Below are 25,369 nucleotides of genomic sequence, written 5' to 3'. Positions count from 1 at the left end.
TGTTTTTAATTCATGTTTAACGTGGACCGTTATTCGAAAAACAATCGTTGAACATTTAGCTTCCTGTTCATTCGGTTTCTGTTATCGTTCCCACTCTACTGTTTCATGGTGAGTCGGATCAAAGACGACCTAAACATATGAAGAGTGGGGAGGGGGTCCATCCATCCATCCATCCATCCATCCATTATCTATAACGCTTTTCCCGTTCGGGGTCTCGGAGCACTGGAGCCGATCCCAGCTGTCATTGGGCGAGAGGCGGGGCACACACTGTCTGCTAGACCGACTCACTATCAGTCAAAGAAATATATTAGTACATATATATATTGGTAACTACTTTTTTTTAACATCACTCTAAAGATGGTAAGTCTCTGAACATTATTTATGGATAACCCATCATGACAACATTTGGTTCCCAAGGTTGGGAAAACAAATTAATTTACTACAGCAAACTTTTTTCTGTGAAGTGCTCCAAACTTTATGGAAAACTGTAAATAAATGTACAAGCTAACTTGTATTAATGACATATAATAATTTATAACCCATGGCTTGATGGCCCATTATAATGTGAAAAAGTTATGAGCATTAATTAATGAGTTGGCCATTATTACTCGGCAGCAGGAGAGATTTTTCACAACCTGACATCCCTTAAGTTGCTGTTAGGACCGGCTCAGAGCTTACCTATAAAGAATTCAAAACCCCTTGTGTATCATAGACCTTTAAAGATGTATTCTATGAGACAATAGAATAAAAAACTCTTTGTATTGAGTGAAGTAATGATAGGAATGCTCTGCAGTGCTTTGTAACGGTCTCACATTAGCTTCCAGCTCAGATATTCCACACAGCAGTGAAGTACCTGACCACGTCTCCTGATCTAATCTGTGCCAGAGCCGGCAGGCCTCGCCGAGCCTTGCGTAACCCCGGCTGAGTGTAATGGCAGGGCTGAGCCATCAGCTGGGGGATTGAGGGCTGTGTGCAGGCGGGGACCGAGGGGAGCCCAGGGGTGTCGCCCTGCATCACAGCGTTGCTTACTGACCTCATTTCTTACCTCCCTCAAAGTCCCCTGGCAGGCCGCTGATGCTGAGAGGCTGAGACGAGACTGAGCACAGCACGCTTTAGATACATCCCTGTTTTATTACATATTAAATATTAATACGTCTTCAGGTGATATATAATGGATTGATTCAAGAATTAATCAATACCGCTCGTGATGTCCATGGGAATAAATTACCCCTGCATTGATTTAAAAAAGCTATTTCGATCAGATTTCCATATGCATGACTGTTTATTGTTAGTAAGGGCCAATTAGTAATTAGGAGCAAGAGCAGCAGGAGAATACTTGGATAGAGCTGGAGCTCACTCTAATGAAAGAGAAGAGAGATTCTCTGTTGTTATTTTTATTAAGAAAGAAGGAAACATTCACAAGCTACAATCTGGAGGTGTTGCTAAATATGAGTGAAGCAGCAGTGATTTATTTCTGAGAATGATGTGTTTAATGCTTCATCTCAGATCGGCTAATATGTGCATAAAAACATCTTACATTAAGAGAAATGTCTCACCTAGCAGCAGCTTTTAAACATATATATTAGTGTTGACAATGAAAACTAAATCTGAGTGTCTGAATTAAATATTTGAGGGAATCCAAAGTGACATTTTAAAGGGTGCAACTAGCTGTGTTTCTCCAATAAATTGTTACTCTGAATGCAGAACGATGTGGTGTCAGTTCATTTTTGCAGCAAAGTTTAGAGAGGAAATCATGTCTTAAAGTTTCACAGGACGAGCTTAATTAAAGTGCGTTTGGTTAAAAGTGATGCTGACAGCATGGTGCTGATGATTACATAATTGTTAAAGTGGATGACTGCATACTCTACCTGTCATGTTCTGACATGAACAACATTTACAAGGCTGACTTTTATGAACTTTTGGCCGGTGCAGATGTGGAAATGAAATAAAAGAAGTTCAAAAGAAAAACCGAATACTAATACTAAAAATACTTTTAACCATGTACCTGTGAAAGTCTGCAGTTATTTGTGCACTAATAATAACTCACTGTTGAATCTTTGTTATGTATCATTCGGGTCTTTTGTAGTTATTCCAATGAAAGATTGCGAAGTGTATGAATTAGAAAAACCTCTTTTACCAACTATCCCTTCTAACTTGTTATCAAAAATCCAATTTATCGACTATACTACTAATGTCTTGAAGTATTCATCGTTGTAGAGTTTGGTGATGTCGACTGAATTGCAATATGACGTAGTTTATAGTTTAACATCACAATGTATGACGATTATTGTTGTCATGTGGGTGGGTGGGGGTGCTGGAGGGGCTGCTTTGAGTTATTGTGTTGATTGGTTTTAGTTTCTAATCAGTATAAAGTTGTGAATTATTCTAAGCCCCTGAAGAAAAGGCCAGGTAATCAGACTTAGCTTGTGTCGCTTCAAATTTAAGTTGAAAAAATGATTACATTTTTAGCAAAGAAAAAAAATCAAAAGGAGTTTCCTTGAGTCGGAACATTTAATGGTAAATGGTAAATGGATTTGAGTTTGTACAGCGCTTTTCTAGTCTTCTGACTACTCAAAGTGCTCACCACAGGTCACACTTACACATTCACACACTGATGGTAGAGGCTGCTGAGTAAAGTGACCATCAGAAGTAACTAACCCCATTCATACACACTCGTAGCCGCTGATGAAGCAGCAGGAGCAATTTGTGGTTAAGTGTCTTGTCCAAGGACACATTGGTCATATTGCTGCAGGAGCTGGGGATCAAACCCCCAACCTTCTGGTGGTGAGACGACCGACTCTACCAACTGAGCCATAACTCTTATTGCTTTGTACATCTTAAAGTTTTTTTGCTCAGCTTACATGTGACGACAAGAAGAAGATGTTCACATTTGAGAAGCTGGAACCAGTTGACGTTACAGCACTATCTTTTTCTGAATTCACTTAAATACATTAAATATGCAAACTTAATGTAACGCGGTGCAGCTTTCTGCTGTGAAGTTGCCGTAAAAAGAGACAGAAAACTCATCACGTCCTCAACACTGACTGTAGACACTGAGGCCCTTATCAAGCCTATCATGTCAAAGCTGCATCATCATTCATATGACTAATGCATCCCCAACCCTATTTATTAGTACATTATTTCTTTATCAACTTTTCTGCCTCGAGCAAGCAAAAAAAACTATTTTGCGTCGGAGCGCGCATTTCACCGAAATGTGCCACTTTCCATTCAGCCTGTCTCATTCAATACGTCCTCATTTGCATAAAAATGCATGGATGGTAAGTCAGCTGCTCCACGAGGATGCTACAGAGTGTAGGATGAGTGCCATAGTGCGCGATCTGTTTGTGTGTTTGTCCTCTCTGCTCTACATATATGTCTGCTGACATGTGAGCGAACAAATGGGCGTGATTTGTTAATGCATATCTATCCATCTCACCGTGAGCGCTTACGCAAGCTGGCGTGCATGTGGCATGTGTGTCACGCATGCATAGCAAATATGTAGCGTTGGGATGTGTAGGAGTTCATTACCCTATGTGGGAGTTTGTGTGTGTGTGTGTGTGTGTAGGGGAGGAGGGGTGCAGCCTTTCCGCATGAGTGGGGCTGTCAGTGGGCATCAGTCAGCCAGGCAGCGACAGGCGGAGCAGATCATTAGCAGAGACGGAGAGCGAAAGGGGAAGAGAGGGAAAGGGAGAACGAGGAAAGCGAGGGAGTGCAGGGACCGAGCGGATGGAAGGCCTCAGTCAGAGCAGCGTCTTTAATATCCATCTTATGAGAATTACACACACACACACACACACACACACACACACACACAGGACCGTGCACGGCTCAGTCACGCAACCACAACCGTCCTGTCCTCCTCTGTCCTCCCATCAGCTCCATTACTGTCGCCATCACGCCTGTCAATAACTCCAGAGTGAGGCTGCACAGTGATAATGCTTTATTATGATAGTCAATACCCCGTCTGATGTAGCATCACGGGACACTCAGATCAAAGTCCACTGAAACATTTGATACTTTAAGTATTTCTTCAGATAACTGAGGAAGTGTAACAGGAGCTGCTATATTGTTCAGTGTTCAAGTCAGGGTTAAATAAAGTAAACTGAATATCCTCATACAGCCGTTTATGCAATCATATCAATACTTTTTTGAAGATATTTTTGGGCCCTTGTCTTTGTTGGCTAAGACAGCTGAAGAGAGGGAGGGGATGACTTACACTAAATATTCACAGGTCGGGAGACAAACCAGCAACCGTTGTGTTCGAGGACTGTAGGTTTTGTATATCTGCCTGCTCTACAGACTGAGCCAAACCAGCGCCCTCATCTTACGAAAATAAGCCAATTAGCTTTTTTGCTAAGTTCTACATTTTGATCCCCAGGTTGTCAGATACTTCTGCTTTCTTCAATCTGTATTGAACCTGTGTCGAGGTACCCTTTAGCATCCATCTGAAGGCTGTGTTTTATTTATTTGCATCATGTTGTCAACATAATTTGGTCTTTGGTTTTGCACAATTAACTACTTGTTTTAGGTTTTGAAACGCCATGATGTTGGTTAAAATAATAGTTTAATCTTGAGTCTTTTGTTTCTTGGACTCGAACCTTGGGGGAAAGTTAGTATTCTTAAGCATATAAGGATTTTACCAGATACATGGACTCTCATAGCACTTTTCTAAAAGTCCAAATGTGCAAAAGAAAAATGCATTCATATAAACGATACAAAGTCAAAAACACACTGACATTAAGAGATCGAATGCAAATACACAAACACTGTAAATCCAGCCTTTTCAATGTAAGAGCTCAGGGCCTGTAGGGGGCGCTCTGTGGGCGATAGTGCGGGAGACCAGACACCAGAAAGTTGCATCGTTGAACTACAGCAAATGATGCCTTTGCAAGATCTACGAAAGCAAACCAGACCATCAGTGAGAAGACTTTTTCTGTCGCAGCTATACCACCCGGACTGTGTCTGAAGTGTGAAGTGAAGCCTGGAATATTCTTTGTTTACTTTATTTTAGGGGGGGGGGGATTGCTCAGAGAGTAAAACATCAGCCAGTTAAAAGCAGGCAGGGTGAGAGTTTTTTGAGGATACACAAACACATTTACAGGTCAGGATCAGCAAAAACATAAAACGTACTGCTTTGGCCACAGGGGGCGCCAAAATCATCTCGAAATGCAAGTTCCTCACAGCTGCTGTCAGTACACCTAAAAATGCTAAAAGCAATTTGCACCACTAAACTTGAACATGTAACACTTTGACAGAACGCATTATAAAAGCTGATCATGATTTCAGTATATTGGTGCAACTAAATTCTTAACCACATCCAATTAAACATGGCAAATAGTTTTCTGGGCCTCATTACAAAAAAAAAACCTGCCAACATGTTAATTGTCTTGGAAAATAGCTGAAAAAGGGTGTATGGTATTTAATCAGGATACATTTTCTGGCTCATTAGCTAAACAGGGTCATGAAAAGATGAGAAAAGAAGTATCCTTGTTTGTTCCGATCAAATGTCACAAGAGAATCAATTATTGTGTGATTTCAATAAATTAGCAGAAATAAAATGTCACCTCGTTGCACGTGTTTAGCAACACCTAGCGACTGATAACAACCTGCTGCTGATTTCATTTCACATCCTGTTCAGTATTGAGCTCCAGTCGATAAGCCCCCCTCCACCCTCTCTTGTAAGAGAGTATAGGAAGACCTTGTATAATCCGCCGCTCTCCTCCACATCTCAAGCTGCTTTGCATTTTGCCCTTTCATCGTTCGCCGGCTGGGCTCATAACTCATCTTTTAGTGCTGCATCTTGTGGTGACCACCTTCTACTCAACAACACCATTACGCGAGCAGATTAATGCTGCTATTAAATCCACACATCGACTTCGGTGGCACTCATCAAAGACGGTATATATGACTAGCAGTATCAAGGATTTGATGAAGTCAGACTTTCGGTGGGACGATAAATCAGCGAGCGAGGTGCAGTCGAACACTTCACAAGGTGGAGGCAGGCAAAGGAGGAGGCACAAACTAAAGAAAAATAAGGCTTTGCACAACATGGTCCCCCAAAAACAAGTGTACTGTACAACTGTGCAAACATTTAACTTCAATAACAGCACAGGTCCTCTCTTCAGGAGAAAACAGACATTATTACTATCACTGCAGTTTGTTATTAACCTTTTTTAGAGGCCATGGGGCAAAACTTTGATTTTTGGCCCCTTTTGACCCTCCACCCACCACTTTATCCCAGAGTTCCAGCTTTGTCTTCAACCCAACTCACCAGAGATGACAGTTTTCCAGTGGCCTTTAGCCTAAAGTCTGAGGATCTATCTAACCCTCTGGTATCATTTCTAGAAGATGTCCTCCAGTTCATTGTTTTGATTGGCTGATGAAGTCAGGAGTCATAGAACAAAGGGTGCAACACAGAGCTCCTTTACAAGACAAGGCCGAACAAAAGACTCAAACAACACATCACACTTTAGTTAGTGACTCAATTTTGTGTTACTCTAAATATCTTGAATAATGAAATCATCAACAGAATTGAGATTAAGTAAACCTACCTGCAATGTTTAAAGCCCTGGAGGTAGGGCTGCTAAAATTCATTTATTTTAACATCTGCATCACATGCATCTAACAAACTTTAACACTTCTCACACTTAAACTTTCTGAGCCCTTTGAAAAACAAGCAAGTAGATAGTTTACATTCAAAGAGTTCAAAGGAGATGACTCTCAAAGAAGGCTCATAAAGAAAAGGATGTGGGGTCTAGGAATTGTTTATCCACCCAGTAATTGTTAATGCAACCTGTCCGGTAGTGGTGGACTAAATAGTAATCATGGTCTAAACCAGGGGTACCCAAACCAAGGAGCTCTGGCAGGGACCCACCTATTGACCAAAAGTACGAGACCATAGTAAAAAGTAAGACCATAAATAAATACCTTGTACATTGCAATGGCAAATATTGAAAATTAGACATATAACTTCATTCATGCCATTCAGTGTCTTTTTTTCTGAACAGGGAAAAGAACAGTGAATATATTTGTATTATTTTTGCCTATTTAATGCATTCAATGTCGTCTGTTGTAATTCTGTGTTAACAGTAATTGAACGTAAATTAGAAATGAAAGTCAACTGAGAAGATTGGCATTGAAGAAGAACACAAACTTTTTGACAAGCAATAATAATATTCATTTATTACAGATAAGACATTTATTTAAATGTTCTCACAAATATTATTTGTTTATTTAGATTGTTTCAATTTCCAACACCAACAATCTCCCCCCCCCCCCCCCCCCCCCCCTCCCCTGCAAGCTCCAGTGTAATAAAACACAGGTCTAAACCATATCAACAATATACTAATCCAGTGTTTCCCCTAGGTTTACAGCGTTGGGGGACACGTCGACACAAACACTTGAAGGAATCTTGGTGTTCATGTGTTACTTTTAATGACAGCTGTCCTTTTCTATCCGAAAGGTATCCTCAAATGACTTCTTTCCCTGATTACAGACTCTATCCACTATCCTATCCCTACAATAAAGGCACATAAAGCCCAAAAACAAATCTTCAAATATTTTTTTTTTACTTGACCTTCAAGGGGGGGCGTTGGGGGGGGCGGGCCGCCTAATTTAATGGTAGGGGAAACACTGTAATCAATAATTTGATCACATTTTAATGTCCTCTTCCTTGAAATTGTTGATTTCCTGCTTTTGGGAGAACGTCTGGTAAGCTATGCTTCTTACAGAGCAGAACTCATGTTAGCTAAATGGCGACAAGTCAAACATTCGTAATGACATTTGTTGTGTTACTAAATTAGCTGCTGGCTAACAGCCCAGTTAGAGAGCCAAACTCCTCTAGGCTAACATGGCGGTGATTTGAAGGCTATGAAACAACCTTTTGTCAGTTTCAGTAATCTGATTGGACACAGATCAACCTTATCAGAAAATTCACTTAACAGAATTGACCTCACAGCAGTCTTTTCACTTATCTCTTCTTGCTGTTAGCGTTAAAGTTACCCATTATTTGTCCGCAGCCAATTCTCCTCACGCTAGAGGTGGTTACTGTGACTCAGATGTAGCTAAAGTGGCTCCTCTGTAAGTGAATTCACCTTTAAGAGAGTCATTTTTAAAGCGTGGCAGTCATGAGAGATGAGGGCATGCTCTGTGGGAGAAAAATAAATCATGCCTTTCTAGTGGTGACCGAACCTACTGTGGACCTTATGCTAAGCTAGGTCACTGCTGGCCACCTTTGAAATATTATCCTCATAAAACTTTGCAGCACATCCATTTTCTCTCTGGGAAGCGGGACGACAATACTCAAAAGCACATCTAAATCTAATAAATTCTACCAGACGCAGACAATTGTGGATTTGAGAGCAATTTCTGTGCAGGAGCAAGCTCAATCTACGGCCACAGATTTGAATTTCTTTACGTTAGCTCGAAGCGATGGAAGCCACAGCGAGACAGAGAGTGACAGGACAGAGTTTAGATTACAGAGGAATGGAGGGAGGCAGAGGGGCGGTGTTGTTTGGAGGGTGAGGAGGAGGAGGAGGAGGAGGAGGAGGAGGAGGAGGAGGAGGAGGGGGGGGGAACAGAGACAGAGAGAGTCTGGAGTTCATTCGAGGCTAGCTGTCGTCAAGCCCGGCGTCAGTCGTCACATGGGCAGAATGCTAAACGCCGAGCTCAGAATCCTGACCTATTTTCATCAAACTGACACAGAAATCCACGGAGAGGCCGTCTTACACTGCTAACCTCTGACTGCCTCCTGGACTGCCCTCTGAAAGCCACCACACACACACACACACACACACACATTTTCTGATCCCTCCGTCCATACCATATTATAAATCTTCTTACCCCTGACGAGTAAATTATCTTTTATTAATAATCTCCAAAAGGACTAGATTGTGAATGATTTCCACTCAGCTCGAGGGGTCTTTATTGTAATTTGTCCAAATATGCCGTTGGACTGATGAATATTCATGAAGTGAAAATACTCTTCCCTGACCCTTCTTTGTGCTGACAATAGACAGTAGACATGTTCTTTTTCTGTGTCGGCGCTGAACTTGACATCGTTAGCAGACACCTTCCCGAGTGTAGCGACTGCTCTAACAGACTTTTTTTTTTTACAAAGAGAATGAGCAAATAACTCTGGTTTAAACACGGAAAATGATCCTGCTCTTAAGGCACTAATGGCTTTCATTTTTAAACCGGCTTTCATCAACTATGATCAAAGAGCAATTACAGACATCTTCAGTGAAAATGGATTCAATTGCCTGCAAATGAATGTGACTTGATTGATGCTGAACATCACCTGTTCACGACTGAACCACACTGAGAACAACTGTTTTAATGGTGATTGATAGTAACTCTGTAAAATGATGAAGTGTAGCTTCTAAACCAATATGCCCTGCAACCACAAGGTTACATTTCCCTCAAATAATTAAACTTTTTCAGCATCTTTTTATATATGAATCTAAAAATACTCCACCCTCACTCTTGTATTACACACGTCAGCTTGTAGACTTGTGTATTCCTAACCAGACCACTCGTGTTTTTACTACGAGGTTCGCTCATTACAAGTCAATCATTTGGTAACTGTGAAAACTTGTCTCACAACTTTTTATTTCTTCATGCTAAACCACAACCTTTTATGGGTAGAGTTTTCATGATATGACTGATAGAGATTGAATTGTAAACAAGTGGCAACCTCCGGTTTTGAAAAATGAAGCCAATGCGGAAGTGCAGAATCCTGCAGTTCTTCGAGTGTCCACTTGAGGCTGGCTCCAGGAACCTCGAAAGTCACATACATCACAGACAAAAAAGCCTGCATGTTTTTACAGCAGAAATTTACATGTTTTTAGCCTGGTTAAAAAAAAATTAAATAGGTCTGATTAGTAATTGGCATGGGCACACATGAATTTTTTTAAACGGCTCTGTTTTGATTTTATGAACGATATGTCATCCATAGTTAGGCACGTAGCTGACAAGATTGACACATGGGTGCAATGTAGCGTTTTGTCATAAGGCTTAAAACCCGCCTCAGCTCCAGCTCTCAACCTGTCGTTAAGTTGACTGAAAGTTAGGCTGAGACAGGATTTCCAGCATGGCGGCTGCTGCCGATATGAGTTTAGAATGACGTGCAATTTATGAAATGAAATGGACTTAATGTCAGGACTGTACACTCAGCATTAGTAACCTTCTTAGTCCTCCAGTTTCCGGTCAGGTTCACCTGATAGGGAGTTTTTTAAAAGGGCTACCTGCAGGATAAAAGGACAAACTACTTCAAATGACTTGACTACTGCAGTGATAGACTGTTAATTTCTTAATTCAAGCAAGTCTTTAGAGTTTGAACCCAAGACTAAATAAACCTGTTAGTACATGACTTGTATGACTCCTCAATAACGCTTCTGACCCCACACAAAAAAAAATACAAATTCTTATGATCAGAAAGTTTTCAAATGTTACAGGTTCTCTGAAATGCTTTTAATGCACAATATAGAAATAAATCCTTGTGTGTGAAGGAGTTTGGGATAGTGCATGCATCCCTCTGCATACTGTACATTTTCCACCCTGAAAGGACGCAAACAAACAAATAAACAAGTCAAACTTTAAGAACAGAAAGTCCAGAAGTCCAGGGAGACAAGTTTCTGTATTGTTTTGTTTTCTATTGTGCAGAGAAAAAAAGGAAAATCAGCTCTTCTTTGATGCTCCGCAATGAAAAACAGAAGTGCATTAATCATTACTGGATCGATTGAGAATACAATCAAGAATACAATTTTAAATGCTGGTTTACTTTTTATAACCGTCTCACATCTAAGAATGACCAACGAATCCCCAAGAAGAAACTTGAAAGACTGGTAAATCATGACAGATAAGTTTCAATATATCAGCAGAAAAGGTTTTTATGCAGAGACTGAAATGTGTGACTGAATGTGATCTTGATTGACCTGTAGGAACTCTTACTTCTCTGTGAAATACCATGCCATTATTTAAATGCAACACAAGCAGCGGCAGCCTTCTTGTTTTCACATGCCCCTCCACACTTCAGCTCGACAGAAAAAGTTGGGGTTGAAAAGCCGTGATCGGGGTCGTCCAGCCCGGCACTGAGAGGTTCACTCTCCTGCAGCATTAATCACAGCGCCGCTGTCCTCTGACTGATTACCTCCCATCAATCTTAGTTTGCTTAGCCCTCCAACAGGAGAAAAACCTCATGAAGATCTGATTAAAAATGTAAGCGACTCATTATAAGAGCGCGTGCTTGGCCTTGGAGTCGATACTTAGTCTGCGATAGTCATAAGCTCTGAGTGGGATTTATCTACTCATCTCCAAATGTCCGTTTTCACCTGCTCACGCTGACCTGATCTCAGTGAGGGGAACGGCTGTGAAGAGGTGAGGTCTGGAGGAGAAGTAGTGGAGATTTGTGTGTGTGTGTGTATGTGTGTGTGTGTGCAGTAGTCGTTTGCAGCTGCAGACAGGAGGGGGAGTGACTTTGAGAGTGTCTGAGAGGCACATCCTGCCTGCAATTAAGGTGGAATCAGAGAGAGATCTGCGCTGCCTTGATAATGAGCCTCATCTGAATTATTAACTAGAGCTGTACCCCCCGGACCTGGACTCCCATCAGGCCTAGCTCCACAACAACAAGAGCAGATGCACACACTCACAAACACATACACACAGAGATTCTTCAGATCCATACAAACCTCTATCAAACCCATTTTAGCGCATGCAGGAACTCAAAAACTAATCCCATTTGCAGTAAAAATCAGGGCAACACATTACTTGAAGTGGTGCTCATAAGGCATTATAAGGCATGGAAAGCCCATTATAAACACACTGTGAGTGCATGATGATTTATTAAAATTTGGTGCACAGCTTAATGAGTACAATATGCAGAAAGTTAGAGGTTTGAATACTTTATGAAGTAACTGTGTCATTAATCACATTAAAATTTAGTGCAATTTCAGATGCATGATTACATTATAACATTTTCCCTCTGATTCCAGCGGGATGATAATCACTTTGGTGCTGCTCTGACGGATGGCTGTGGATTTTTAGGATGGCTGTATTTCAAAAGTAACTCCTTGTTTTATTCATATCCATGTAGTGATTTGTAACGTACTTTCAAAATGTGGAGTCAAATGTTTTATTGGTCTGCTTTACATTGTTGCTCACAGTCTATCAAGTTAATAATTACAGGAATTCAAGGAGGATTTTCAATTATCTACTAATCTTGGAAACATTTGAGTTGCATTTCAAACAGCTTCTTGAAGTTTTTTCAAGGCTGGAATTGTTTAAATTAAATTTCCCATGACAGTTAATGAATCAGAAACGTATTACCAATCAGAAACACATTTATAATCACCTGCAAGTTAAAGCAATAGCTTTCATTGATTCATTAGTTGACTGCATGGTATTCATCTTTTTTTCAGTATTACATTTAACTAAAGTTACTTTTTGTCAAACTTTTGTTATTACAGAATGTAATTTAAATACAGTGCACTGTTTTGAACAGATGTGAAAACTCATATACATCACGGCACAATAAAAAAGCAGTGTGCAAGGATTTTTAAATCGATTTCTATAACAAGTGAATGTTAATGGAGAGCAACGGCTTCCTGGATCAGATACAATAGGTGTGAACAATTTTCTTTTTTTTGTAGTGTGGGGGGGGCTTTTGCTTTTATCTGGATTTGGGACAGTAGACTAAGTTGGAAATTTCGAAAGAGAATGGGGAGTTACAGGCAATAAAGGACCTTTAGGTCAGACTTCAACCCGGGCCGCCCGCCTCGAGGACTATAGCCTTTGAACATGGGGAGGAATCTAACCACTAGGCCATCAATGCCCCTTGGAAAACATTTGTTTTAATGTTAAGATTAAGAATATAAATGTAGACTGATAGCTCTTTGAGGGGAAGCAAAAAAAGGAATATCATGCAATTTACTTTGTTAGGCAGTTTTGTTAATCATGCAAAACTGGTTGGTCGGGTATCTACATCTTGCATAAAAAAAATACATGTTTAAGATCATTTGTGTGTGTTTGAATGGATGTAAATCAATGACTTCCTGCAGAAAGAAAGAAAAAAACAACCTGATTGTGTGTCATGCAATTAAAAATGTTAAGCCGATATGTTAATTAAGAAGGATTGTTTAGTGTTTATAGGTAGCTGAATCTTCGAAATAAAAAGCGTGCATGTGTGAACAAATGTTTTTGTTGTATAGAGAATGGGAATAAATGGCTGCCCCGAGCAGCAGCAGGTTAAAACCACTTTTGTAAAATACAAAAGCAGGGTTCTCATAATTAAAGTAAAACTTAGCTGTGATGACTTGTAGAAAGACAGCAAACATACGAGGGAGAAAAAAAAAGTGTGGAAAATGAGCAGAGATGACAGAGAGCCCCTGGTGTGGTCATTAAAGGCCTTGTTAACAGTGTTACTACATTACGTGCTGACCTGTTCCTGAGTCACAGTCTGACAGTAAGGACCGAGGACTGAATGTTAGTTGACTTGTACTCTGCTCGTCGTCCGAGCCAGAACATTTTGAAGCCCTGAGGTCTGGTCGACGCGGAGAGAGAATGCGAACTGTGCCGACATTTTACGACACACCACCAGGCACAGTTCCCAAGATCCGCCTGCCTGCCTGACTGACTGTTGTGCGTCTGGACTCAGTTTTCTCTCTGGAATTTCCGTCTGTAGAGTGTTTCTCAACATTTTATTCCAGCTGATTTATTCCAACTGATTGAAGTGTGAGGGCTGAGGGCGAGAATATTATGTTCTATTCCAACCACGATGACTCATTTAAGCAGTGAACACCCCGCCTCCACTGCCGGTGCATCCCTTGTTTACATCTCAGCCCTTCTCCAGATTGAAGTGATATCTGCCCGCGTTCTATTCAAAAGCTTTTTGTAGCTCGGCATCCACTGACAAGGACGCTGATCCTCACGGATCAAAATCTGTCCATCTCTGCATGGCCTCCTTCCATTCAAGCCCTCAACGCCACTTCCCAACTGTTTTCTCTCCATTCACAGGCTGATCAGATGAGTTTTAGCATAGTCTCAGATTCAACAACCAACCCCCTTCGCTTTCCAAATTCCTCTTCCCATTCCCCGCCCCCGGTTAACCCAGCGCCAAGCCCGCCAACTCGAGAGCTGCCTCTCCTTCTGCTGGGCCTTTGTGATAATAACAATAACTGTGTAGCGGTGCAGAGGGCTTTCTGTTGAGCGAGCGCCAGGCCGGCTGGCACAGGGAAACCTCTAAGCCTGTTCCACCATCTCCAACCAATTCCCCTCTGTCTCGGCTGGCGCTGGAGCATCACAGGCATTAAGGCTGCTATCAATGTGCTCAGCAGCAGGGGCCACCGCCACCACTCTCGCACTCGCTCTATCTTTTCTCTTTCCGCCTCTCTCCTGCTCCCACTCAATTCTGAATCCAATTCAAAAAAGGGTTTTATTGGCAGGACAAATAATACCTTGTTCTTCAAAATGTCTCCTTGCCTCCTCTTTTTTTTTTTTTTTTTTTTTTTCTGTCTCTCTCTCTGTGCCGCTCAACCTTTTTCTCCTTCTCTATCTCCTGGAAGTGGAATCTCAACAGAACAAGGTGAAGGCCGGCGTGGGTGGTAATACTTTACGTGAAGTGCATTGTGATGCATTACAAGCAGATTAGAAAGGCATTAGAGGTAAAGATCCACTAACTCTCAGTAATCATGGATATTAAACGAGGTATGCAAACTTAGAGTAAAGTCAGTCTATTTTTAGGGCTGACTGAAATCTTTTAAAATGTTCTAACATTTCTTTCCTATACATACCGTACTATACATTTTCTAAAGGTTTGTTTTTGTATTTACTTGGAATTTCTTTCACACATTAGCATGGGTAAAATGTTTTTTTTTAAAAAGACACTCCTGGAAACAGATGACACAGGTTACTTTTCCTTTTTCTCAAAACTTGTATTCTGTGTTAATAAAAGCTACCTGCTGGAGTGCTGGTAGCGTAGTGGCTAGTGCGAACGCCCCATGTGTGAAGGCTGTAGTCTTTAAAGCGGGTGACCCGGGTTCAATTCTGACTTGTGGCTCCTTTCCCGCATGCTGTTCCCCAATCTGTCTTTCCCTGATTTCAGACTTTGTCCACTGTCCTATTTTTACAAATTAAGGCCCAAAAGCCCAAAAATAAAATCTAAAAAAAGGTTGACCTGCTGTTATTGAACTCTTGATTTCGATTTATATATACAGTATGTATCATCTTGCATCATCTGACTCCCTCTTTAATATAAAACAATGCAATAGGTTTCATTTTATTAATGCAAATGTTAAAGTATCTCATTTCACTCTCACCATTCTCAAAGGCCATCAAAAGAATGTGTTGTTTTGTTTCTTCCTTTTTCTCTCTAGTCTCTTTGTTTTCACGTCTTCGCTAGCTTGTTTAATCCAGCGACTCTCAAAGTGGGGCGCGGAACCCCTAGGGGTGGGCTCGAAGTTATGATGGGGGAGGAGCTTTGATTATGTTTGATTTTTCTGCAACTGTCTTCACTGTTCTCCAATACTACGTTTTGCCATCTTTATATTGTGTAACATCTGTTTTGTTTTCACATTTTTACAAGAAAATATAGTATTGGTTCTCTACAGCTGTCTATAATGGGAAAGAAAATGAGATGCTAAAAAATCTCAATGAACTGCTCACTGTAGAGTTAACTTTTGAGTGTCCTTTATATTAGTGAATGAGGCAACGACACAAATCGGTCTCTATATATATTCACCAACTTTGCAATCTGAATCTAAATGCAATACATGACGCCACACATTAAGGAGGATTAGTGCAACAGTCAGAGGGAGAAGGAAAGAAGTGTTTTAGTAAAATTACATTAGCGTTAAACCTGAAATCCCCAAAACACCACAAACTCCACGTTAAATCTCCGGTCAGGCAGCTGGATGTAAGTGTGGAGAGATTATGTATCATTTTGACTTGGTGTATTTATAAACCTCGTAAATGTTAGTTCACTGAAACAACTATAAATAATGAACCAAGCAGTAATCTCCAGGGTGAAAAATGAAGCCGATAAGGATGTTTATAAAACTGCAGTTCCTTGATTTTCCACTTGACGCTGTCTGCAAAAGCCAAGGAATCCCCACTGGGTCCCATGTAAAAATGTCTCTTTCTACAATGATAAGTTTATAGCCTGGCACAAAAGTAAACATATTTGGTCTCATTAGCTAATTTATTTATTTGGATAAACTGTACAGGGTTATTTCTTACATTTTATCTGTTCTCATTATATTAAGAGTTATTAATTTGCATGATTGGGGCGTGAATGAGTTGACTGACAGGTGAGCACCCTGTAGCTATTTGTCAAGATATTTAAGGTCCGCCTTAACACCAGCTCCTTGCCAGTTTGACCAAAAGCTAGGTGGGAACGCCATTCCCAACATGGCAACAGCCATCGTTTGGCATCTCCAGAAACCATGGGTAGCTTCATTGAGACTAGCTCCATGCTTTATACAGTCTACTGAACATATGCTCATAAAAACACTTCTGCCATCAGGTGTTGGATTCTTGACTAAATGGGAAAAAAAACTCTTCCAAAAATAGTGTAAAACAGACCAAATTAGTCTGAGATAACATTTTATCCACTTTTTTTTACAAAATGACATCTACATTCTCTTTCTTACACATTAAATCTGTGAAGGAGGCATGTTTAAGCTAAAGCATGGTGTTTAGTTGCTCTTCAAAGACAAACAACAGGAATTAATCCTTTTCTGAAAAATACAATTGATCCTTATCTGTACTGCAGCATTTTCCTGTGTGCTCATTATATCAGAGTCTTGATTAGAACAGCCAAACACCCACGATGTGCCTGTAACGTTTGTAAAGCCTTCAGGTAGGGTCAGTGAGCTCCCACCTGCATGCTTGCCTGCCTGCTTCTGAATGTGTGTACAGTACAGCCTGCAGACAGGCCACAGCTCAGCACATCCATTCCCACGCAGAGACACTTGTGAAATGAACATAACAGAGTGTGTGTGTGTGAGCGAGCGTAGACCCCCGCATCACTACCTCCACCACCACCGTGACCACCTACAGAACTGAACTCACTTCATATGACCAATCACAGCCTCCCACCTCAGATGCAATAACAAACATGGCCCAAACACTTGACCGCAATTACTGAACAACAGGCAGAGAAATACGACCACAGTCATCATGTTCACTCTACTGCAAGATGCTAAGGCAACACAGTGTGTGTTTATGTTGTGCACTTGTTTACATATCACACTGGGGACCTCTGTCTCGTAACACACTCACCAAAGAGGGTCCACCAAGTCTGAAACCCACTGGTGTTGTTTTAAAAAAAATTAACAGTATCTAAAATTTGTTTAAGAGCAAATTTAGAAAATCAAGAAAGAAGACGAAAGGACTTTAATTGCTGCTTTTATTTTGAAATAAAGGAAGGAGCTTCTGGTAGATCGAAGGTTACGACATTTACTTAACCACGACAAAAGGAACTCGTTATGGATCAAAAACGAAATGAAAAAAGTAAAAGGAACAGTATAAAAAGTTTGGCGTCTTAAGGTGGATTTTATTTTTGTAATGATGACTGAGATAGTAAAATGAGACATTAAAATGTGCAGCAGTGTTGTTCTTTTCCATCATTGTGACTACAGGGAGACGCTGCGGAGACCTTTCCACTGCGCGCCAAAACGGACCAAAAAGCATTGCGATTTGTTTTGCGATAAAAAAAATGAATGCATGAATTAATTAAATCGTGAGTAACCAGTTAATGCTGACAGCTTTAATCGTTTACATCAACACCCTTCGTCACCACCAGGGATCAACACTGGAATGAACAAATCACTATGAAATCATCGGCCTGCTTTTCCCGCAATTATCTTAAATTTAAAGATAGTACCAAATTTAAAGTCATAACTTAAGGGTATAATTATTCAATCTTTCAGAGGTAATGTTTAGCATATCCCTTATGTTTGAATAGCAGCCATCATAATTGCATCAGATAATGTGGTTCCCCCTACAAACTACAAAGCTCCTGGCCATTTCTAAGAAGAAGTACACTGATAGTGGAAAAAGAAGGGTAATGTTTCATCTTTACCCTTTAATGTTTCTGATCAATTTTAAGCTTCTCATGCAGCTTTGTTTGGGTGGTTTGTGTCCATGTGGTCAGTTTTTTTTTTTATTTACTCTTACTGAGAATTTTATTTTGTTGCTCTTCATTTGAGAAGCCCATGCGAGTTCAAGAAGAGGAGCACTGTTGATGGGTTGATTGCAATGTTTGTCAGGGTTTCCAACGTAACGCGCTCAACTGTGGAAAATTACATCATGCATATTAGGAGGGCAATTTGTTTGTTGATGCATAATGGTAGAAAGGTCCACCTGGTTTGTGCAGACTTAAAGTCCACTGTTGCTAATATAGAACAGTGTGTGTGTTTATGTCAGTCACCACAATCTGACAGATCTATTCATATAAAGTGTGTGAACATGTGAAAGGAATCCAAAACGCCGGTGCAGCCTTAGCGCCTGATACTTAAACAATTGAATGACACCTAAACGTGTTGCGAGTACAGTATGTGAGAATGTGTGTGTGTATGTATGCGTGTGTGGTATTAAGAGGCAGGGGAAGCTGCCGGCCCAGATGAAGACAAAGAGCCCAGCGGCTGAATTGAGCAGCAGCTCTCAGACAGGATTACACAACAGCTCTTAAAGACTGCTTTTAATAGCAAGACTTTGACTGGCTCTTATTTCCCTCCCACTCAACCCATCCATCCACATACATCCCCCCATCACCCACAACAACCTTCCCCCCCTTGTCCTCAAGTACTGTTCGATCTAAGCTGAAGCATACAGGAATGTGTGTGTGCTTGTGTTTGTGAGCGATCCCGTATACCTCCGTGTTTCAAATCTCATTAAAACCACTGCCAACTGTTACAGTCCAACATGTGATTGTGTGTGTCCTCTCTCCTTTCCCCACTTTTTTGTTGTTGTTATTTAGGAGTGTTTTTATGATTGAATGAAGCAGTTTTCAGCCTCAACTTGGAGCCTCTCTCTCCACCAATCAGCTCTCTTGCCTGACCAGCCAATCAAAACCTCCATGCAAAGCTGAGTACAGGAGCAGGTATCAAAGCTGGACAACACAAACAAGGCCCTGGGACTTAAGCCCCCACTATAAATCCAATTTAACACCCCCCCCCCCACTCACCCATAACATAAAGATTGGACTGTGGTAGTTGCTGTTGCTCAGCTCAGACCTATATCCAACGTTGATTATATTTAGATTAATCTATGTCTTAATAGTCCTCAATTGGAAGCTGGTATTGAGTCAAATGAGATGTCGGAGCAGGGGGAGAAACCTTGTTTGTGTGTGTGAGAGAGAGGGACAAAAAGAAAGGGCGACAATGGCACTTATCGTAAAAATGCTGTAAGGATACGATAACATGACAGAGGGAAGCAAATAGAGGATTCTGGATCAACTCAATGTCAAACACGCAGATGGTGTGAAATGCCTGTTAATCCCACTGCAACTTGTGTTTCCCTTTTTTTCATGTGTTCCTTCAATCGTCGGGGCTGTGTCAGGAAAGCAAAACACACGCCGAAAAAGCAAACTGCGACTTCAAAAGCATTTGAAGCATCTTTAAAGCGAGCTTCATTGATTTTACACATGATGTTCAGCTTACTTGTCATCAGCAGTGCTACTCACCGGGGGGAATAATTGTACAATTCTCCTGTGGTTTTCGAGCTCCCAACCTATCAGATATGACATCTTGGTCAGCGGTCCTGTTCTCCTACACATTACAGCTAGTTACCTTTCATCGTGCCAGTTTTGCCGGAGCAGAGCCGTACGGTCAAGTTAACAAAGTGGCCAAGTTAATTTAAGGAATTTTAGACGTCCAGCAGTCAAAAATATGTGGTTTAACGTTGTGAAATGTTTGCAATTTGGTTCTGTTTGGACACTGAAATTAGAAAGTTAGAATACGCAGTGAGGTTTTAAAGAAGTACACACTATATTAAAACAAAAAAAATGATATCACTGGTTTCCTTAGTCTTCGCCCATGATATGATACAATTTGACTCAATACGATACAACACCACACGATACCATACAGAGACCATTCCATTCCATTCCAAACTATACCATACCATACCATACCATACCATACCGTACCGTACCGTACCATATCATATCATACCATACCATAACATATCATACCATGCCATGTACCATAGGATACCATACGATATGATTTGACACAATAGGAGGCCATTCCATACCAAGAAAAATCAAAAAGACATGGACATCCCTCAGTGGGCATTGGATCAAAAACAAAACACGGATGGATAAAGAAATGCGAACAAGATCAGCACACCAAGAAGCTCCCGTTTGATATATATTACATCAATAAATCCATCACACGGGAGCTTCTTGTTGTGTGGATCTTGTTTGCTTCTCTTTACCATTCCATACCATAGGATACCATACGATACAGTGGGATACTATTCCATACCATACCATATGATATGATACAGTACTGTGCCATACCATATAATACCGTACAATACAACTTAAAGTCCCACATTTGTCTTGGACTCCTGTGTTGAACACATTGAGCTGACTATAGTAATTAACAAAAGCAATCGAAGCAAACATCAGTCCACATGTAAACAGAGACAACACAAATGTAAACCACAAACATCATATATTCCACATCACCCCTATTGTTCAAGATCTGCATAAAAAACCACAACATAAAAAAGAGGAAAGGATAACAACACCACAATGCTGTTGCACCACCCTTACAGCCTTTAGAGGTACTGCTTTTTTAAAGTGTGCTATGCGTACCAAAAAAAGAAGTAAGGTTTTTCATAGTTAATAGTGAGTGATGTTTTTATACGCAGTAATGGAATACAAGGTTCCTGGATGATATCTCCCAGTTTGTTTCAGCCATACATCATCCTCCTAAGTAGGCCTTTTATGCTCTTCATTCTACATCACCTCACTTCAACAGTTCATCCAAACAATAACCTAGAGAACAGCATCCAGACAACAACACTAAACTGGTACCTAAAGGTTCGTAGTTTGAAGTGTTGGGACACAGTTCGATGTATTTTGCTGTATTTAATGAGTTGGGAGACAACATACTGTGGAAGACAGTATAAAGTTTAATAAGATTTTAGCTCAATATCTTATGCTAGAGGCCATTTTTTCAGGAAGCCTGAGTTCAAACAGAAGGGTTTGGGGCTTGGCAAAGGTGGGCAGAAAGAATCTTGAAAAGGTTGTTACTATATTAAATTACTAAAGACTGAAAATGAAGACACCTCATCTCCTTCTTCATTTTCTTCATTAATCTGTCCATTGTGCGACTAACAACTTTATATGGGTGGGAAAATGGAGCAAGTGTTTGAATCTGTTTCCACCTTAAGGGTTGTTATTATGTTGATTGATGTGTTTCTTTATAAAGCATCCGGGAGATGTCAGAGACTGCTGTCAGGTTTAACAAGAAGGAAGTTATCGTGGCTACTTCTCTGCTCTGTTACAGTCAACAGTGTGTCAAGGATTGTGGCAATTCACATTGACTGCAGTGTTTGACCCCTGCAGCCCTTCGATGAAACTCCCACACAGACCACCGAACACAGGTGGAGGAAAAAAATAACTTATTTTTCTTATTTTCTTACTACTCAATCTGGATTCACTGCTGTTAAAACATGTTAAAACATGTATAGGTTAATACAGCCTTGATTGATTTAATGTCTATAAAAATGTAATGCAAGTGTTCCATCTTTACCAATGTGAATTTAAAGGAAGTGGCATGCTGAATCAAACTTTGTCCCACACAAAGAACAATATGAGGGAAAGCTACAGTACTGGGCTTGGAAACAAAAGACCTCTAATCCTCACGCAGGGTGGGTGGTATATTTAAATAGATTACAGAAACCAATCTATTAGATTAACCTCCCTATTAATTTGAATTTAAGGGATAATCTGTAGTTACATCTGTTTGCTGTGACACCCCATGTCACCATCTCTTGTTATTGTCCTTTTTAAACCCCTCGCCTTGTGCCATGCGTTCGCACAGCCTGTGCGTAATTCAACGTGCGCGCACTGGTAAGCAGGGGGGCGGGGAGGGAGCTCCAAACGGTTTACCCCCGAGCGCCCAACCGGCGGCATGGGTGACGCTCTATTCAGGGAGCTTCAAATCAGAAAGGGGGCACACTTTGTCCCCAGTGTGACCTGAGTGCACCGAGAAGTATAGGTTCGGGCACCGATGCGTCAAAGTGCGTAATAGTTGCCTATCCAAAACACAGAGGCAGTTCTTTCCGTGTGGCTTCTTCTATATGCACAGGCTGCAATCCTTAAATAAGATGAACTCAGTGAACCTTGCTCCAACCTTATCCGACCAGCTCACCGCCCCTTTCCTCACTGTAGAGAGGAGTGATACGGGGACACGCCACTGACATAAATTGCTTGGACCAGGGGTCAATTATGTGGTTTAGAAATATGCACAGAAGAGTTATGCTGCTGACACAGACTGAGACTAAATATAGTGAAGCTTCTCCACTTAAACCTTCACCATGTGGTGTCAAAATATTCTTTCATGTGGCCTACCTTCCATCCAGCTGAACTGTTGCTGTCGCCTTTATCCTTGAAATACGGAACAAAGCGAACCATCCAGTCATAAATCTGGGAGAGGGTAAGTCTTTTCTCCGGAGTGCTCTCGATGGCCCGGGTAATGAGGTCTGCATAAGACAGGTTCCCCCACGCGTTCCTCCGGGAGGACTTGGCTTTGCGCAGCTGGCCAGCCACGTCGAGCGCAGCCCCGGACATGCAGGCAGGAGCGGCCACGACCGGGGCCGGGGCGCCGGCTGGGTGCTTGATCTCCGCCGGTGCGCCGCCTTTTCTCTCGGCCCGGCATGCGGGCACGTTGAACTGCTCCAGCTTCACCGATGCCAGGGCTAGACCCCTGCTCACTTCTTCTACCCCCGGGAAATCCTCCGGTAACGGCAGCGGCCAGGTGCACGACCGCGACCGACTGTGAGGCTCAAATTCCGAATCGATATCAACCTGATGCGCATCCATGCCGCTGTTCTTCATCATCATCAGCATGATGATCTCCCGTTGAATAGAAGTCAAAAACCAGGCAAGGTCACTGTCACAAAAAAGCCTGACAATGTTGACGTATGCCAGAGAGTTGTAATAAAGCTGCTCCTTTGCTCACAGAAAACAGAATTAATGTGTTTTGTTTCACACACAAAGATAATCAGCCAGTAAGAAAACGCCGGCAGCAGAGTGGGATATTATCATTCTCCTCAGTGCAACAATGTGGCATCACATCAGGACAGATGAAGGTGTATCCGAGCCATCAACAACAGTATCAGTCTCTCTTCCATGTTAATGTGTGGCCGCATGCGGGACCAAGTGACGGTCAAACATCCATTCTGATCGGCGGACACACTTGGAGAATGTCTCTGTGTGGCTCCGGCTGCAGCAACAGTTGATCCCTCTGACTGATGAGCTCCGGAGCAGGTTTACAGGGACGCTGATCAAACTCCCAAATTAATTGACTTTATAATTTTCTCCACGCTCTCTTAGTTCGCAGCTTTACTACAGTCTCTCTCTCTCTCTCTCTCTCTCTCTCTCTCTCTCTCTCTCTGTGTGTGTCTGTCAGTGATCGGCTTCAGCTGAAACTCACTGCGAGCGCAATTACTCCCTTAGAAAAAGAAACAGGCTCTCATGAATCATTTATATGAAGTCGTGAATTTCGAGAAGAGGGGAGGAAAAAAAAAGAAGAAGCCCTCATGGATTTGATTTGGAGCATCCTCTGTGTCTCCTCTGCACGCCGCCAGACGCCTCACGCGCTGTAGTAGATGTTTCTACCTTTGTCTCGAGCTTTCCGTTCACATGTCACATGGGTACCGACTCTGTGCCTTTATACTACAAGCCCGTGTGTCTCTGACGGCTTCAAGCCACTTAACTGTAGCCTGGAATAAAGTGGAATAAGTGCCGCTTCCATATAATTGGACGCCGCCTGCATCAAGTCACTCCCTCCAGAACAGGTTTCCAGAGGAGGAGGAGGAGGAGGAGGGCGTGTGTGCGTGCGTGTTTGTGCGCAAGTGTGTGTGTGTGTGTGTGTGTGTGTGTGTGTGTGTGTGTGTGTGTGTGTGTGTGTGTGTGTGTGTGTGTGTGTGTGTGTGTGTGTGTGTGCGTGTGTGGCTGTGGTTATATTCCCAACAATACAATCTTCAAAGGCAGCCATTTATTTATAAAAAAAAAGACTAATTCAATCACCCTCTTGTTACTTATCATCATGTTTATATTCTATTTTTTTTTCACAATTGCCAATCATCATGACTTGTAATTCAATTAATGCTGATTAAAGATAAATGTTTATTTTTTTTTCTCCCTGCTTTGTTTTTGATTATTAATAGCCTCATTAGCAAAAGATTGCGTGTCAAATCAAATAATGCAGGCTAGACAGACGTGTCACTTTGAATGCGTTCTGTTGTTTGAAATGCTTCCTTCCTGAGTGTTGTGAAAAAGGCAAGAAGTCATCATTTCTGGTTTAAAACCCTCATGAAGGTTACATATGCTGTTCCCATGAATCTTAAATGGATGAGGCAGCTTTGATTTATACTATTTATGACTTGAGTAACCTTGGTCAACATTTATGTATTTGTAACAGACTATTTATTGCTGCTTCTAACCTGTCGTGAATCCAAGTATATTTCTAATTTGTCACATTCTATCCTTTTCTAAGCTGGTATGTATTGATACTGCGGTCATGAGCCCTCTCAGCGCACACTGCTGCCTTTAAAGTGTGTATAAATAGCTGGATGATGTGCGCTGGCTGCTACAGAGCTCCTATCAGAGAAGACTAAATCATCAGGTGTAGTTGTACTTCTTAACTTCGATGTAAGACAGTAATATAATTACAGACATGCAGGCTTAATCAGCAACATTTAAAGAAGTTACTGAAATAACAAGCGATACTGTTACATGAATATCACAGCTTAGAAACATGCCCCCTCTTATCAAGAAGTAAGGTGCTTAAATCAACCATGGCTACTAAGGTCGCTTACACATATAGGTGGACTTGGTGTGATAAAGGGGTGAAGCTGCAACATTGCTGCATTTTCCATTTGGTTCGGTTTGCTTTCACACTGCAATTTGTCAAGAGTGCCAAAGCCTGTCAAATGTTCGACTTATATTATTGAAGAAGAGAGAAGAGAACCATAAACAATTTGTCCAGATAGTCTCTCTCCAAACCTGAAGAAGTATCCCGTATATGAATAAAAGGAACTGGCTAAATACTTTAACTACATACATTCACTGAAATGTTGGCCCCTTCGCATGTTTTTTTACTGGGAACTATAAGGGACTTTATGAAGACTTTGA

General features: G+C 41.3%; 1 protein-coding gene across 1 annotated transcript in view; it reads right to left on the bottom strand.

The window, feature by feature from the left end:
* foxo6b (forkhead box O6 b) overlaps positions 1-24,787 on the bottom strand; it is a 47,705-nt gene extending 22,918 nt beyond the window's left edge. Inside the window, exon 1 of the mRNA XM_061059828.1 lies at positions 22,583-24,787. Coding sequence (XP_060915811.1) covers positions 22,583-23,080 — 498 coding nt within the window. The 5' untranslated portion in view covers positions 23,081-24,787. The remainder of the gene's footprint in view (positions 1-22,582) is intronic.
* Positions 24,788-25,369: the final 582 nt, after the last annotated feature.

The sequence above is a fragment of the Labrus mixtus genome, chromosome 16 (assembly GCF_963584025.1).
Source record: "Labrus mixtus chromosome 16, fLabMix1.1, whole genome shotgun sequence".
NCBI classification, from domain to species: domain Eukaryota; kingdom Metazoa; phylum Chordata; class Actinopteri; order Labriformes; family Labridae; genus Labrus; species Labrus mixtus.
This window is presented reverse-complemented; position numbering and strand designations above follow the sequence as displayed.